The sequence below is a fragment of the Notolepis coatsorum genome (genome assembly GCF_963971535.1).
Source record: "Notolepis coatsorum genome assembly, contig: SUPER_15_unloc_1, whole genome shotgun sequence".
NCBI classification, from domain to species: domain Eukaryota; kingdom Metazoa; phylum Chordata; class Actinopteri; order Aulopiformes; family Paralepididae; genus Notolepis; species Notolepis coatsorum.
The window spans coordinates 154,104-172,921 of NW_028174866.1; the positions used below are offsets into that span (position 1 = coordinate 154,104).

The 18,818-nt window shown below is 46.6% G+C and overlaps 1 protein-coding gene across 1 annotated transcript in view; it reads right to left on the reverse strand.

Moving 5' to 3' along the window:
- Positions 1-774, reverse strand: part of LOC311242256 (apolipoprotein B-100-like) — a gene marked incomplete at both ends in the record, with an annotated part of 53,420 nt that extends 52,646 nt beyond the window's left edge. The window contains 1 exon segment of the mRNA XM_084338455.1: positions 727-774. Coding sequence (XP_084194581.1) covers positions 727-774 — 48 coding nt within the window.
- Positions 775-18,818: the final 18,044 nt, after the last annotated feature.

The following is an 18,818-nucleotide window of genomic DNA, read 5'->3' on the forward strand; positions in this document are numbered from 1 at the left end:
CTACAATCCACTTGTCGCTGCTCCGGTCGTAGCGCTCCACGTTGGAGATGGCGATGGAGCCATTGTAGCCTCCGACCACGAAGAGCAGGTCGTCCAGCACCGCGATGCCAAAGTATCTGCGGGGGGTGAGCATGTCGGGCAGGACGCTCCATGAGTCAGTCAAGGGGCTGTAGGCCTCCGCGCTATCCAGGACGTTTCCACTGTTCCACCCTCCCACCTGAGGACAGGACACATGAGAGGAATGTTTTAGTGTGTGGCTCAGGCAGGCAGACACTGTATTAATCCATTTAGGGAAATTAGGGCATCACAGCAGCATTGCAAGTCAAATTATACATATCTATAGAAATATCTAGTATAAAGCATTTGTCTCCGTGTGCACCTACCGCATAGAGTTGTTCTCCGTACACAGCGACTCCCAGTCCCCAACGAATGCTGCTCATGGGGGCGATCAGAGTCCACTGGTCGGTGTCTGGGCTGTAGCACTCAGCTGTGAGCAGATACAAGCCACCACAGATGTAAACCTGTAATAAGAAAGAATATTCTAATTTAGTTTATATATTCCATTTGATTTCATTCTACTTTAATTGTCTGTTAATGTTGATGCACCAAAGGACCCAGACACATCTTTTGTATGTGCAAGCTTACTTGGCAATAAAGACATTTATGATTTCTGATCTAACATTCCTTGTGTTCATCTAGCACCCTGTGTCCCTCAGTTCCACCCACCTTGCCCTGGAGGGCTGCTCCCCCGGCGGCGACCCTGCGCTCCAGCATGGGTGAGATCACTGTCCACTGGTCGGTTTCAGGCTCGTAGCGCTCTGCAGTGTTCAGTACCACGCGTCCGTCGTACCCTCCCATGGCGTAGATAGAGCCGTCCAACGCGACCACGCTGAGGTAACTGCGGCGTGAGTGCATGGGAGCCGCCTGCAGCCAGCTGCGAGTGACGGGGTTGCACCTGCGCACACTGCTGAGAGGCTCCCCGCCGTCCCGGCCGCCGATGCAGTAGACCAGACCGTGGAGATAAGCGGTGCCGTGGTTGTGCCGGGGACTCTCCCCCTCAACGCTCACGTCCATCCATCCACCGGCTCGGATATCGTAAGCCTCCATGGTCAGGATGCCGCCACCACAGCCTCCGATGGCCAATAGGACCTCCTGGGGCCAGCGTGGGCGGGTCAGGGGATTTGTGAGCCTGTCGGAGCCAGAGGGGTTCAGGACGCTGAGGATGAGGGGCCTGCAGTCGTGGCTGTCCCTCACCACAGGGTTGTTCTGGACGTTGTTCCTGAAGTAGTCAGGCCTCATCAAGCCCATGCGAACCTGGGAAGAGACAAGCAGACAGCGGGTACAACTTAGACATCGGTTGTAGACGGTTTATGTTGCTAGGGAACAGTTTGGACCCAAATGTTTGACAACCACTGTACTAGGGAACCTAGTGTTGTTTTAATGTAATGCACAGTAATACAATTAGTTTATTTATTTTTATATAACATTTTTTCTTTTCTTTTCTTTTCATACATAAAACAGAACATAACAGTACAATAATAATAATAATAATAATAATAATAATAATAATAATAATAATAATAATAATAATAATAATAATAATAATAATAATAATAATAATGACAACAGTGACGACAACAATAATAACAGTAACATGAATCATAATGACCTTGACAAGAGACAGACAAACAAGAAAAAGTTAAATAATAAAAATTAAATTAAAAATAAATGTGGCTCAGGCACTAGCAACCATGTTTGTGTATCCGTAATACAATTAGTTACCTTGGGCAGCAGCAAAGGGATGTGTGTTTTACGCTCCTCACGGGAGTGGTCGATCCAACAGAGGACGGCCTCGAACACCGTCTCCTCGCTCTTCACGTTCAGATCATCCCTCTCGATGATGTCCACCAGTTGCTGCGGGGACAGCTCCACAAACTCCTGTGAGACGCGCAACATCTCCTCAAAGTGGCACACGGTGAAGAGATGGGCCTTGCGCATCAGGTCAGGGCAGCAGTAGAAGTCCGCGAACCTCCAGATGCTGACACAGTTTTCCAGAGACAGCTGGCCTTCTAGGAAGTCAGAGCACGCTCCTACTATGCCAGTGACGCGAAGCTGGTCTGCAGCCACCAGAAGCTCTTCCACGTTCTCTGCTGTCACCAGCACAAAGCGTGTGTAGGAGTACTCTATGATGAGCTGCATCATACCCGGGGACACCCCAGGGATACTGTAGACTGTTTTATCTGAGTCGCTCCAGCGAGTGAAGAGGGCTCTGTGGGACGCAGAGTATAGAGATATCTGATGAGTAAACAGTAAGCAAAATTCTGTCCTGTGTAGTAATTAGGGCTGAGCCCTATTAGTCGAATAGTCGACTAATCGGTCGAAAGGAGCCGTAGTCGACTGCCAACCTCTTAGAAGCGTGGCTAACGCTAATGGCACGCATACCAGAGGCCAACTGCCTAAGAAAACAGGCACAGAGGCACTGAAAGAGGATTTCACCCATCTAATGAACACACTAGACTAGACAAATATCAAGATGTATCCATCAGTGGACCAATTGCATGCTTTTGCAGAGGACAACAAGCCTTCAGTCGACTCCTTCAGACATTAAGCACCCCCCACAGCCCAAATGGAATGATACAAATATATATATATATATTATACTTTTTTTTTTCTTTTTTTTTGTACGGCAAATTTTGGCCAATCATAGTTGACTATCCAAATCCTTAGTCGGGGACAGCCCTAGTAGTAATATATTTTCACTGTAGAAGTATAGGGTCTTAGCACAGTAGAAGTATGGTATATTTTTACAGTAGAAGTACAGTATAGTATCTGTTTACAGTAGAAGTACAGTATAGTATATTTTTTCAGTAGAAGTACAGTATATTATCTGTTTACAGTAGACACAGTATATTATCTGTTTACAGTAGAAGTACAGTATAGTATGTTTACAGTAAAAGTACAGTATGGTATCTGTTTACTAACCAAGCTAACCTGAGCCAAGCTAACCTGAACAAAGCTAAACTTACCTGAAATAGTCACTGCAGTCACACAGGAGGGCCTTGTGGGCATTCAACTCAGTGCTGTTGACTTTAATAACCACATCACAGAACCTTCTCTCCAGACGCAGCTCATTAAGCATTGTAGATGACATTGTTTCCTTTTCCATGTGGGGATTTTAAATTGTATCTACAGAATATATTCAAGCTTACAGACAAGTAGCCGGAAACAACAAGTGATATCTTCACTTGGTCTTCTGAGATCTGAGACCTTCTGAGAGAATTGTTGAATATATATAGAACACAAATGTTCTAGAATGTTCTATTATGACATCATACTGTAACATCACAAATGCTCTAGAATGTCTATTATGGACATCACAAATGTTCTAGAATGTTTGATTATGGACATCATACTGTGACATCACAAATGTTCTAGAATGATCTATTATGACATCATACTGTGACATCACAAATGTTCTAGAATGTTTGAATTATGACATCATACTGTGACATCCAGTGATGGGAATAATGGCGTTATAAATGGCGTTTTTTCAGTAACGAGTAATCTAATGGATTACTCTTCCAATCTTAATAACGCTGTTACCGTTACTGCCAAAAAATGCGGTGCGTTACTATGATTGAAGCTGTTTTTTTCATCAGACAGCTCTGCGCCAAGAAGCAATACTTTTTTTCCTTGGTTAGTGGGCAGTGGTTGGCTGAGGTTGAGTAAAATGTCATGGTAAGCCAATCAGAGGTAAAGGTGGGCGGGTGTTCGAAATAATCCAGAGTCTGACAGACAGCGACAACACAAGCGACTCAGTCAACGACAGACCGCGGTTCCGTGTACGTTTTGTTTGGCAAGCCCAAATAATCCAAAACTAATCGAACGAACAACACAAGCGAGCAGTCAACGACAGACCGTGGGTCCATGAGCGTTTTTTGTTCACTCTTGTGTTAGTTGTGTTGCAGCGCAGGACACTACAGTAGTGGAGGCTACAGCCTTATCAACAGTGCTGCACTTCCTGGGTTAATAGCACAGTCTTCAGGTGCTCAGAGATATATATATACATTTTATTTAACAGATTGCAGAATGGGTACAGTACAGTACAGCTCAATACACACAATTGTTAAGTGGATGCAGACCAGAGCGACTTTCGTCTTGTTTACATCAGGGTCCCCCATTTTCAATTCATGATATTTATGACATACATGTGATAGTTTTAGTTCATTGATCTAGTAATATTTGATGTCAATATCCTATGTATCTGTGCACCTATTTACTCCCCCATGATGCGAGCTGTAGCCTGGGCGTCTCTCAGTCTGACCTACTGACCTCTGGCTGTAGGCTCCTATCACACACACCCACACACACACAGGGCTCCCTGTACATCCTGATCACGCGCCTCACGCACACTCCTCTTCTGACACGCACACGCACACACACTCACTTACACACACGCGCACACATCTCCCCCACCCAGCTGTCACGGCCGTGATTTGTGGAGATGTTGTTCGAGAATAGGGGTCTTCTCCATCTGGAACCCATTAGCCCCCCTTCTGAAACAAGCACACACACAGACAAGCACACACACCACACACACACCCATACATTCACACAAATACATATACACACATACACCCCTCCCCTCCTCCTCTGTATAAATGACATGTAACGTGATGTACTTCCTTCTTCTACTACTGGTGCGAGAGGATGAGCCCGTGCAGGGTAACTGTTCTTCTTCTCTGTGAATAAAAGCTCCGTTTGAAATACTCTGTGTTCCGCGAATCTTTTGGTCGACTGGTCCACTACCATATCAATTAAGAATTCACGAGGGACAGGTTATCCCTTTCAAATGGAGGTTCCAAAGTGAGAATTGAAGTGGGCCAGCCGCAACCAAGGACGGAACGAGGAATGGAGACATGGAGGAGAAGACGATGCAGAAGATCCAGACACTCACACCAGCTGTCTGCAGCGCGTCTGAACCAGGGGTGAGAGCAGCAGCCCCTCAGACGTCCGTGACGAGACCACCAGACGACCTTCGACGGTGACAGGCAGGAGGAGACGATGGACAGACGGGCCAGGATGAAGAGTGGCAGACCGGAGGAGATGGCAGCTGAGCAGCAGAGACCGGAGATCGTCGACAGCAGCCAGGCACCGCAGATCATATGCACCGCAGGTCATCTATGACAGGCAGCTCATCCACGACGAGAACGGGGGAAGCGGCAGCAGGAGAGACACTGAGCTGAGCTGGAGAGATGGTGGGCTAGCTGGCGAGAGGTGGAGAGGACAGTCCAGAGACACTGGGAAGGCAGCAGACCAGAGGAAACACGTTTGTCTAGGGGACCGCACCCTGGAACGGGGGCCAGCGCAGGAAGTGGCCCTTGCCCTCTAGGAGACGGGGCCCACCCAGGTGGGCGGTGTACTGTAACAGAGGGAAGGTAGCGCCCTGATGGACGTTGTGTGTGCCTGAGTAAGGGGGGTCCAACGGGGTTACGTGTATCGTCTGGTGAAGTTGCAAGAATCTGTGTTTCTCTCTTTCTTCTCTCTCTCTCTCCCGCTCCCCCCCCCTCCCTCTATCTCTCTCTCTCTCCTCTCCTGGTGTTGATATCCCGTCTGGTATTAGATGTGATGCATGTAATGAGGTGACAATCGACGGGTACAGATCCATCAATGAACTGTTGTGTTGACATATTGATTTATATGTCAAAAGGGGGATTGATAGTTTTAGTTCATTGATCTAGTAATATTTGATGTCAATATCCTATGTATCTGTGGACCTATTGTCTCCCCCATGATGCGAGCTGTAGCCTGGGCGTCTCTCAGTCTGACCTACTGACCTCTGGCTGTAGGCTCCTATCACACACACCCCCACACACACAGGGCTCCCTGTACATCCTGATCACGCGCCTCACGCACACTCCTCTTCTGACACGCACACGCACACACACTCACGTACACACACGCGCACACATCTCCCCCACCCAGCTGTCACGGCCGTGATTTGTGGAGATGTTGTTCGAGAATAGGGGTCTTCTCCATCTGGAACCCATTAGGCCCCCTTCTGAAACAAGCACACACACAGACAAGCACACACACCACACACAAACCCATACATACACACACATACATATACACACATACACCCCTCCCCTCCTCCTCTGTATAAATGACATGTAACGTGATGTACTTCCTTCTTCTACTACTGGTGCGAGAGGATGAGCCCGTGCGGGGTGACTGTTCTACTTATCTGTGAATAAAAGCTCAGTTTGAAATACTCTGTGTTCCGCGAATCTTTTGGTCGACTGGTCCACTACCATATCAATTAAGAATTCACGAGGGACAGGTTATCCCTTTCACATGACATACAGATACATACAGACTATACAAATCCTTAGTCAAGGTCAGCCCTACCTGCTGGTAATACCTATAGTCTATACTCAGTTGCCCACCTCAGCACCTATAGACAAAGTATTATGTTGCTATTCCATTGCTAGGGGAACAGCTTTGGCCCCTGTGTATTTCCTGTCAGCAACTGTATTAACAAACATTGCAACAGGAAATACCAAGTGGCCTGTTTATTTTGTCAAGTTAGAAAAGGTCTATAGGGCTTGGGAAGTTGGGAAGTGAGTGGGAAGTTAGTCGGTTGGTACAGTACGTGTTACTACGGACGCCGGCCCTTTTATCAATCATCTCCTGAGATGTCTTCCCTTTATTTTCTAATATTTAGGTTTGTGGGCTTTCTCCTGCTCTTCATCGGTGGTTATAAGGTCAGAGGGTTTTGTTCCATCATAACTGTGAAGCCTGTGAAGCCCAATTGTGATATCACATGTAATTGTGATAACAGGCTATACAAATAAACTTGAGTTTATTCACTATGACATTTTTAGGCCAATGCAGATGGACAAATCCCACGTGATTAAATCAGCAATGCTGAGGCAACTCCTTGGGCACCGTTTGCCAAACACAGTTGACTAAACAGTTGCCCTGTGAGCCTCATGGCTGTGTTGGTGACAAAACAGCTGCACTTCTGGGCCGCCTCGCCCGTCAGCAGCCACCTGTAGCTGTAACACCATTGGTGGTACAACTGACAGATCACCCATCAAACAGACGCCCAGAAATCACTAGCTGTCTCAATACTAGAGTTGGTGTTAAAAATCTACCAATTTATACAAAAAATTTGAAATTAATTGCAAACTGTGTTCTCTCTCTCTCTCTCTCCTCTCTCTCTCTCTCTCTCTCTCTCTCTCTCTCCCTCTCTCTCCCTCTCTCTCTCTCTCTCTCTCCTCTCTCTCTCTCTCTCTCTCTCTCTCTCTCTCTCTCTCTCTCTCTCTCTCTCCCTCTCTCTCTCTCCCCTCTCTCCCCCTCTCTCTCCCTCTCTTTCTCTCTCCCTCTCTCTCTCTCTCTCTCTCTCTCTCCGTCGCAACATTCTTCTTGGTTTGAACCGGCGAGGTCATGTTTCTCTGTTTCAGACTTGCGCTGCATCTGAACTCACACACACACACACACACACACACACACACACACACACACACACACACACACATTGATTGATTGAACATTTTATTAACAGATTGCAGAATGGGTACAATACAGTACGGCTCAATACATACAATTGTTAAGGGGATGCAGACCAGAGAAAGACTTTCGTCTTGTTTACATCAGGGTCCCCCATTTTCAATTCATCATAACATTGACATACATGACATACAGGTAGACAGTACTGCTACATCTTTACATTTATGACATACCAGATTTGCAAATACAGTACTGTTTGTGATACAAAAAGAGTCCAGAAAAGAGAGTATATACATTTGATGTAGAAACTGTACATTGGAGGAGGTTGGGTAGGTGGGGTCGGGTTGAGTGGGTGGGGGGAGACTGTACATTGGAGGTGGTTGGGTGGGTGTATGCACCAGCCATTGTCCATGAGGACAATCAGGGAACCATTGCATTAGCTAAGAACCCAGTCCGCAGACAAAGATGCAAACACATAGACATAAAGTACCATTTTGTCAGATCTACAGTACTAAATGGACAGATCTGTTTGCGATACTGTCCCACAGATCAAATGGTGGCTGATGTGTTTACCAAACCAGTAACTAAGGACAAATTGAATAAATTCACAAAGGTTATGTTTGGGAGAGAAACCACATCAGTGTGAGTAGTGACCAAGCGGTCACATTTTGTTTTCTTGTTTTTTTTTCAAATTGTTATAAGAGAATGCCAGTGAAGAACTGACTGTTTGTAAATGAAATTTAATGATTTATGTTCTTGTTTCACTCAGGAGAGGAACCATATCAGTGACGGCCTTCGTTTGTTTGATTAATGGAATGTAAAAGTGTTACAAAAAGTGTAGGCTACTGATTGTTATTAAATAGTTTTTTTATTTTTTTTCTCCAGCTTAGATAGGTCAGTAGAGAGCAAGTGGGGGTGTTGACAATAATGAGTGTGCTCTCCCGTCATCCATGGGAATGATTGACTCATTGACACCAGCTGAGTGATGGACTCATTGACACCAGCTGAGTGATGGACTCATTGACACCAGCTGAGTGTGTGTGTATTAATGGTGCGTTCACGTCAGGTGGGAAGAAGCGGAAGAACCAGCTTCCGACTGGGAAAAGCCATTCACGTCAGCCTCCTAGTGGTAATTCCTACTAGGTCATATGGGAGTTTTTTATATACCCCGATATCTCCCACTTCGCGTCCCGAAATGCGGAAGTATCAACCATCATGGCAGCAAGCTTGACGGCGATGTCGGCAATACAAGGTAAATACAAATCAAAATGATCACTTTGATCACATAATCAGAATAATACAATCATACTGCTGTACCCTTCATATGAAAAACGAGCTATACTTGCTGCTGTTCGTCTAAAGTTGATTTTAAAGTAACTTGCTAACGACTTGTAGCAATAGGTTAGCAGTAGGCTAGATCGCCATCTTGGATGTGGGCGTTTCCTCGAGTTCAACGCGTGAATGCTTCCTAGTTGTAGCAACGAGATGTCATCTGGTTCGTCCGCTTCTTCCCACCTGACGTGAACGCACCATAAGAGCGACCTTCACAAAATAAATTTGTTCCTTCCTTGATACACGGATCCTGTTTGTCAGCGTTTTTTATTCCTTCTTTCTATATACTGTGTAGTCTGTGTTATGATGTCTAGCCAATACGCAATAGCCGACATTCAGCACAAGACCAATGCTGTAGACTGATGAAAATATAATTTATTTATCTCCATATACCCAAATCAATGATGCAGACTGATGAAAATATACATTTTCTCTCCATATAACCAAATCAGTCAACATTTCAACATGGAGAATCACAACAAAACATGTCCCAGTTTTCATGCTACTATGTGCATAACACTGTAAGCTCAGCAAATATCAGACATACATAAAATACTGTATCCAGTACAGGTTAAAATTACAGAAAAACAAAAATGTAAAACCTTTAAATAGAGTACAGAAAATACTAGACATTATCTCTTTGCCTTGCTGGATCTGGCAAGATAATTTTTTGTTGTGATTCTCCATGTTGACATGTTGATTGATTTGGGTATATGGAGAGAAAATGCATATTTTCATCAGTCTGCATCATTGGTTGTCTTGTGTAGTGTTTGGTGAATGTATTGTATATTTTCACATTCTCTGTGTACAGTACTTCACTCTCCTTCCATTTTGGTTGAAGACAGGTGAACTCACCTGCTGCATTTTTATAGTGCTTAAACCTGATTGGTGTATCTACAATTAAGCAATGGTGTGTTTGTGCATCTGATGGCTGTGTTTAACCAATTGGCTCATATGTGTGGTAATTTGACATTCTGTGTCTAATGTAATGCAAGTGTGTTTAGTGTTTTGCAAATCACTGTGTATTGTTTTGCAAAAAGTGTGAAGTGGTCTGCACACGGCGGGCGACCGACGTCGCCTGGCGATGCGATTGTCTGTCGCTCAATGACAATCGCCTGGCCCCCCCACACCAGACCTGACCGTTCACAGGTATAAGAATGTGTCTCTCTGTCTAGCTGGGGGTGTGGTTACTTGTTTCCCCCCGGAGGGAGATATAGGAGGACGGACCGGATATTAGTTTGTTGTGAAGCGAGCATAGCTGTGTTGTGCTTTACGAGAGAATATTAACCTGTAAAACCCATATTGAGCTGGAATTAAACCACCATATATATACGAATACAACCTCTCCTCATTCGTCCTGACATTACTGCATGACTGATCGCTACAATACGTTTACTAGGCACCGATTGGACAAGTAATGTTATGCAGCTGAGAGAGGATGTTTTTTCACTGAAGACGCTGTTCTGTTATCAACCATAATTTCTTTGGACAATAAACCTTATAAACCACATCAGCTGCAGCCTGGACATTAAACTCTGTCAACATCCACAACTTATTTTGTTACCCGAGTACAAAAACATCTAGTAGGTGCACCGTGGCGCATTGTCAATTTCTGTTCTGTGTGTGTGTGTGTGTGTGTGTGTGCGTGTGTGTGCGTGCGTGCATGCGTGTGTGTGCGTGTGTGTGCGGTGTGCGTGCGTGCGTGCGTGCGTGCGTTGTGTGTGTGCGTGTGTGTGTGTGTGTGTGTGTGTGTGTGTGTGTGTGTGTGTGTGTGTGTGTGTGGTGTGTGTGTGTGTGTGTGTGTGGTGTGTGTGTGTGTGTGTGTGTGTGTGTGTGTGTGTGTGTGCGGCGTCCATGGGAGTGGTGTATTTCCTGGTGTTGGTGGTATTTTTAGATGGGAGGGTGCTGGGAGGAAGTGGGCGAGTGATGGAGGGAGAAACGGGGGGTTGGGGGGGGTTGAAGGAAGCATGGCGGAATGGGATGGACGGAGGGAGAGCGGAGGTGAAGGAGGGATATATGGAGGAAAGAAAAGAGGGGAGGAGTGATGGTGTTTGACTCCTCTCCTCTCCTCTCCTCTCCTCTCCTCTCCTCTCCTCTCCTCTCCTCTCCTCTCCTCTCCTCTCCTCTCCTCTCCTCTCCTCGCATCCTCTCCTCTTCTCCTCTCCTCTTCTCCTCTTTTCACCTATCTCATCCTCCGGTCCTCTCCTCTCCTTCGCTACTCTCCCCTACTATCTTCTCCTCCTCTCCTCTCCTCTCCTCTCCTCTCCTCTCCTCTCCTCTCCTCTCCTCTCCTCTCCTCTCCTCTCCTCTCCTCTCCTCTCCTCTCCTCTCCTCTCCTCTCCTCTCCTCTCCTCTCCTCTCCTCTCCTCTCCTCTCCTCTCTCCTCACCTCTCTTCCTCTCCTGTCCTTCCCTCTCCTCCTCTCCTCCTCTCCTCTCCCCTCCTCCCCTCTTATTCTCCTCTCCTCTCCTCCCTCTCCTCTCCATTTCTCTTCTCCTCTCTTGGGCTCCCGTCCTCCATCAAAGTGCTCATCAAAGTTTTTTGTAAGGGTCTGATTCTCCTTTCTATCTCGTACTCTGGACGCTCTCTCTCTCTTTCCTTTTGTCACACACACACACACACACACACACACACACACACACACACACACACACACACACACACACACACACACACACACACACACACACACACACACACACACACACACAACACACACACACACACACAACACACACACACACACACACACACACACACACAGCCGGTCTGCCACAATATATAGAACTATTAATTTATTAATTATACATCCTGGGCATCGCCCACGATTGAATTGCGTAGTAGGTGGTACTTTTGGTTGGCTTGAAATGCTTTGGTGGTACAGTACTCAAAAAAGGTTGGGAACCACTTCTAGCACACTCTCAGGAGCAACACAGAAAGAAACATGTCATGCAAAGTATTCTGTATTATGTATGACAACTAATAAAGAAACTTGAACTTGAACTTGAACTTGAACACAGGACACAAGTGACTGGAACTTGGACGTCCATTGATTATCGGGGACCAGAGCGAGGCAGATGTTTCTTTCCTCTAAAGGAGAGTATTGTTACCTATGCCTAACACTCTTAGAAGTAGAAGAGCCTCGAGGAACCTTTTGGAGTTCCTCACCATTGCCACTGGGAACCCCTGCAGGAGAGGTTCCTCGAGGAACCCCTTAGAACGTTTCTTCAAGGAACCGCTTTGTGGGGTTTGGGGTTCAATTTTGAACTCATTAAAAGTATTATTATTATTATTATTATCAATATAATTATTGACATTGCACAAATGTTTAAAAAGCAATGACAAGAGGTGGGCTCGAACCGAGTGTCTCCTGCGTTGGTGGCGAGCGACTTACCCACTGCACACTTAGCCGTCCTGCATCGGAAGGGTGTTTTTGGCCAACATCTATGCTAGTAGTCCATGTGTTTTCAGAGCTCACGAGACAGTAGACACCCCAATCCAACGTTGTCCTTTGGCACAGAGCTCGAGAAGGGCTGGTAGTGCAGTGCATATATCGAATTTATTTCCATATAATACAGTCCTCTTGGTTATATTATTATTATTATTATTATTATTATTATTATTATTATTATTATTATTATTATTATTATTATTATTATTATTATTATTATTATTATTATTATTATTATTATTATTATTATTATTATTATTATTATTATTATTATTATTATTATTATTATTATTATTATTATTATTATTATTATTATTATTATTATTATTATTATTATTATTATTATATTATAACCAAGAGGACTGTATTATATGGAAATAAATTCGATTTAGGTTCTAGGAACCTTGCTTAGGTTATGTTTGGAAGAAATATGAAAAGCTGCTAGGCTAATCTAATTATAAGTTAAACAACGTTTTTAATATTTTGTTTATTTTTTTATTAAAAGGCTAAATAAATTATTTAAGAATCACCTAAATGTTTTTTTTTTGTGCTGAGACACTTGCATATCAGTAAAGTACTATATCTTTCCAGAATGATTTTGAGAAACAACAATTATAAAATGACTGATATTCTGTTTCATTTTCACAGAAGGAAAGGCTTGTAGTAGCCTCATTAATTAATTTCGAAAAATATCCTACAGGAACCCTTTTAAAAAGGTTCCTACAGGAACCCCTTCTGAGTGAAAGGTTCCTCCAGTAACCTCTCCTCTAAATTGAGCTGTTAAAGGTTCCTCATGGAACCGCCCAAGCAAGCAAGGTTCCTTGAGTATCCATAGAGTTCCTTGAGGCTCTCCTAATTCTAAGAGTGAGGAACCCTTTTAAAAAAGGTTCCTCCAGGAACCCCTTCTGAGTGAACGGTTCCTCCAGTAACCTCTGAGCTGTTAAAGGTTCCTCCTGGAACCACCCAAAGCAAGCAAGGTTCCTTGAGTATCCCCAGAGTTCTTTGAGGCTCTCCTAATTCTGTATACCGGTAGGGCTGACCTCCACTAAGGATTTGTATAGTCCACTTTGATTGGCCGAAATTTGCAGATTGTCGACTGGCATTCTACCCCAAAGAATGCAATTAAAAAATATATTGTTAGTGAATTATTATAATTTCTTTTTTATTAATCATTCCATTTGGGCTGTGGGGGGTGCTTAATGTCTGAAGGAGTCGACTGAAGGCTTCTTGTCCTCTGCGACAGCATGCAATTGGTCCACTGATGGATACATCTTGATATTTGTTTAGTCTAGTGTGTTCATTAGATGGGTGAAATCCCCTTTCAGTGCCTCTGTGCCCATTTTTCTTAGGCAGGTCGACTCGACTACTACCAGTCGACCAGGCACGTGCACACATAGAGCCCAAGGGGTGCTTGAGCACCTGCCTTTTTGAGCCTCGTAAAAAAAAGTGCCCTTTTTGAAAAAAATAAATAGATAATTTTGTTACGCATATAGACTGCCCTTCCAACTGAAAAATGTCAAGATAGAATCAAAATATTAGGTAAAGAGAGAGAGATGCCCCCCGTATTCCATTGCAGTTTTGCACGGCCTCCTCAGTGTGCCTCTCCGCGGACCTATATATTTTATGCATAGCGTGGGTGATGATGATGATGATGATGATGATGATGATGATGATGATGATGATGATGATGATGATGATGATGATGATGATGATGATGATGATGATGATGATGATGATGATGATAGAAACCACTGTGACGCATACAGTTGAATGCTGGTATTATACTCACTGAGGGACACGAAGAAGTCAAGTCTGATGGGATTTGGGAATCTCAAATACAAATCGGGATTGGAATAAAAAATGCATTTATATTAAACAATACAGAATATACAGCACTTCTTGGGGTCTGTAGGGTAAGCACTTATTCCCTCCCCCCTGAACATTTATGGACATGTATGGGCCTTTTAAGTCAGTGATAAAAGTGGCTTTTATTATAGTTCAATATTCAATATTTGATCACCAAAACCCCCCAAAAAGCATAAAAAGGGGCCCCCCCGCCCGAAAAGGGCCCTTAAAAATCGGGCTTGTGAGCTACGGCTACGCGCGTTCGGTTAAAACACACACAGGTATAGTGCCCTTTTCAGCCTTTGAGCACCTGCCCCTCTAAAGTCCTGTGCACGTCCCTGAGTGGGTGTGTATCTGTTAGTGGCTTGATGTGATGGAAATTAGTCAGAAGGATTACGACAAACATCTGTATCTCCAGTATGCACCCTCCCAAGTGATGATGTTTGGAGGGCGTGGAGGAGATGTATTATAGGAGTGTCAGCTTCCTCATGGTTGCATTGATCCATTGGTGGACTGTTTCCAACATGGTGGACTTGATCACCTGCAGTGATGTAGACATCCTTGCAGGGCTTGACATTGGCACCTGCCCACCCGCCAGATGTGGGTAGAATTCCCCTGGGGCGTGTACTTCCGTCATTCTACCCGCCACAGTGGCTAGTGGTCTGTCTGTCTGTGTGTTCTCTGCCTTTGATTGGCTATATCACGTTCATTATGCAAAGACCAGCCCTGATCTGCCTCTGATTGGCTGTTTGACGGAATAAACAAAAAAGCCATGTGAAACCTGAAACCTCTCTTCAAAGTTATTTTCACACTGAGTCGCGTCGTCGCCAATACACATAATCAATACTGTCAGAATGCAGGTAGGTGAATTCCAATGGTTGAAGGCAATCACAGAGACAGAGAGTGTTTACTCTTGAACAGGTTCGACTTTAATAGTAAGAACACAGAGTAAATTCTAAGAGAGAACAAGTGCTAAAAGCACAAGTGTCAGATAAGATAAATGGGAGCTTATTGGAGGTCCACAGTAGAACCGTCCGCGTTATCCCCGAACGCAATTAGTGAAGACCTGACAATGGACAAGCAGAAGAGAGGTATGTTAAATAGAGACAGAATACCAACATTCCACACACACCCCCGTGACAGCCAATCAGGAACCACCCCTAAGTGACAGCACTAATTGACAGGGAAATGACAGGTGACAAGCCCAGTGACATATGCCAGGAATGTGGGTGGTCACCGACCGAGGTCGGTGTCCAGAACGTAACAGTACCCTCCCCCGACGAACGGCACCAGACGTTCACCTAGGAGCCTCGGGATTCAGCCGCCGGAAATCAACGATCAGGCTGGGATCTAAAATATCCCTTTGAGGCACCCAAGAACGCTCTTCTATCCCGTACCCCTCCCAATCCACCAAGAACTGAAACCCCCTACCCCTCCGCCTACAACCCAGTATCCTCCGCACCGTGTAAATGGGTTGACCGCCAATAAACCGGGGCGGAGGAACCACAGGCAGTGGCGGGGCCAAGGGCGATGAGAGGAATGGCTTCAACAGGGACACATGAAACGTCGGATGAACCCTCATAGAGCTCGGAAGTCGTAGCTTGTAAGCCACTGGATTAACCCGATGAATCACTTTAAATGGTCCTATAAAGCGAGGAGCCAGCTTCTTGGATTCCACCCGGAGAGGGAGATCCCGGGTGGAAAGCCAAACCCGCTGCCCTGGATGGTAAACTGGAGCCGGACGACGTTTACGGTTAGCCTGCCGTTGGGTACTAACCGAAACCTTCTGTAGCGCCTTCCGAACCTGTTTCCACGTCCTGCGACAGCAAGCCACATGTGCCTGGGCCGAGGGCACCTCCGCCTCCTGCTCCTGCTCGGGAAACAGAGGAGGTTGAAAACCATACTGGCACTGAAAGGGAGACATACCGGTAGAAGAGGAGAGAAGGGTATTATGCGCGTACTCAGCCCAAGCCAACCTCCTACTCCACGTTGCCGGACTACCGGCAACGTAACACCTCAAGACCCCCTCCAAATCCTGGTTGACCCTCTCCGTCTGCCCGTTCGACTGTGGATGGAACCCAGACGACAGACTGACAGAGGCGCCGAGGCCGGCGGCAAACGCCTTCCAGAACCTGGAGGCGAACTGAGGACCCCGGTCCGACACGATATCTACTGGCAGCCCGTGGACCCGAAAGACATGCTGTATAATTAAATCAGCAGTCTCCCGCGCCGAAGGAAGCTTGGGGAGAGGGACAAAGTGAGCCGCCTTAGAGAACCGATCCACCACCACCAAAATGGTGGTGAATCCGTCCGAAAGGGGAAGACCAGAAATAAAGTCCAGAGATATGTGTGACCAGGGTCGTTTAGGAATAGGAAGTGGTCGGAGGAGACCCGCCGGTGCCCGTCGAGAGGTCTTACTACGTGCGCACATCGGACAGGCCGCCACAAAGGAACGCGTATCCCCCTCCACTGTCGGCCACCAGAACCTCCTACGGATAAATTCCAGGGTCCTGGTTGCCCCTGGGTGGCTGGTGAGGGATGACGCATGTGCCCACTGTAGCAAGCGTGAGCGCGCCACCTTGGGAACATACGACCGTCCCGGAGGACCCCCACCAGGATCGGGCTCCCGCGTTAGCACCGACCTTACCACCTTCTCTATGCCCCAAGACACGGGTGCCAAAATCAAGGCCGGTGGAATAATGGGATGGGGCTGCTCCTCCCGCCCAGGAAGATCAAACTGGCGCGACAACGCGTCAGGTTTGATATTCTTGGAGCCGGGTCTATAGGAGATGGTATATCGAAATCGTGTGAAGAACAACGTCCACCTGGCCTGGCGAGCGTTAAGGCGTTTAGCCCCTTGGATGTAAGCCAAGTTCTTATGGTCAGTCCAAATAATGAAAGGATGTGCCGCCCCCTCCAACCAATGTCTCCACTCCTCCAGTGCCAATTTGATCGCCAATAACTCCCGATTACCCACGTCGTAATTACGCTCGGCTGGTGACAGACGGCGAGAAAAAAAAGCACACGGGTGCACTTTCCCATCCTTTAAGCATCTCTGAGAGAGCACCCCCCCCCCACCGCGACGTCAGAGGCATCCACCTCCACAATGAACGGAACCTCCGCGTCATGGCGGATCAATACAGGAGCGGATGTAAAACGACGTTTAAGATCGCAGAAGGCCGACTCAGCCCTAGGCGACCATTCAAAGCCAGGGAGAGAGGCCTTAGTGAGAGCTGTTAAGGGATTGGCTAAGGCGCTAAAATTGCGAATAAAGCGCCTGTAAAAATTTGCAAAGCCCAAAAAACGTTGTAACCCCTTGAGCGACGAAGGCCGTGGCCAGTCCAAAACTGCACTCACCTTGGCTGGATCCATGCGCAGATCGCCCTTCGTCAACACAAAGCCCAGGAAGGACACGGTGTCCGTGTGAAACACACACTTCTCAGCCTTAACGAATAGTTGATGCTTGAGGAGACGGTCTAGCACCTCCCGAACGTGCATTTGGTGTTGCACCATATCGCGAGAAAAAATCAGGATATCATCTAAGTAGACAAACACCGACACCCCAATCAAGTCTCGCAGCACGTCGTTAACCAGGGCTTGGAAGACTGCCGGAGCATTAGCCAAACCAAAGGGTATGACCAAATACTCATAGTGCCCATTGGGTGTGTTAAATGCAGTCTTCCACTCATCTCCCTCTCTAATCCTGACCAGGTTGTATGCATTACGTAAGTCAAGTTTAGAAAAGACCTGTGCCCCCTGTAAGCACTCAAAGGCCGTGTCCATGAGGGGTAAAGGATATCGGTTCTTGATGGAAACGTCATTCAATCCCCTATAATCAATGCATGGGCGCTGATCCCCATCCTTTTTATCAACAAAAAAGAAGCCAGCGCCGGCAGGGGAAGTGGAAGGGCGTATGTGCCCCGCAAGCAATGCCTCCTCTATGTAGGTGTTCATGGCCAAGGTTTCGGGGCGTGAGAGAGAGAACATTCGCCCGCGAGGCGGGGAGGTACCGGGTAGAAGATTAATGGGACCGTCGTATGATCTATGAGGCGGAAGTGCTTTAGCACGCGTCTTGCTAAAAACGTCCGCCAGGTCCCAATAGATCTCAGGCACCCCTATTAAATCGGGATTAGAGGGTAGATCAGAATCTGCCACGCTCCCCACCATCCTGGAGAAAGAGGGAGGAGACAAAAGAGAAGAGGGGGGGGGAGACAAGGGTTTGGGCAAACTCCCGCTGACGATCGACTTGACGTCGGCCGCCGTTGAGAGTTCGCCCGTGCTCCAATTAATGACACGAACACAAGACGACAACCAGGGATGACCCAACACCATGACAGAATAGGGGGAAAAGATGACAAAAAAAGTAACCCATTCCCACTCCCCACCCTCCACCCGGATGTGTAAGGGAACTGTGCGCTGGGTGACGCTCCCACTGCCCAGGGGCCGACCGTCCAGGGCATAGACTGGTAAGGGAACCCCTAAGTCCTCCACCGGGGTTCCCCACTCCTTCACCAATCCCACGTGAATAAAATTGCCCGCCGCCCCTGAGTCAATGAGAGCCTTAGTTCCCCTAATGTCACCCCCACAGTTGATCGCCACCTCAAAAAATGTGCGAGAATCCGTGGTTTTGGCAGGAATGAGCCCACCTGCTGGCGCCCTCTCGAGGCCCGACGGCG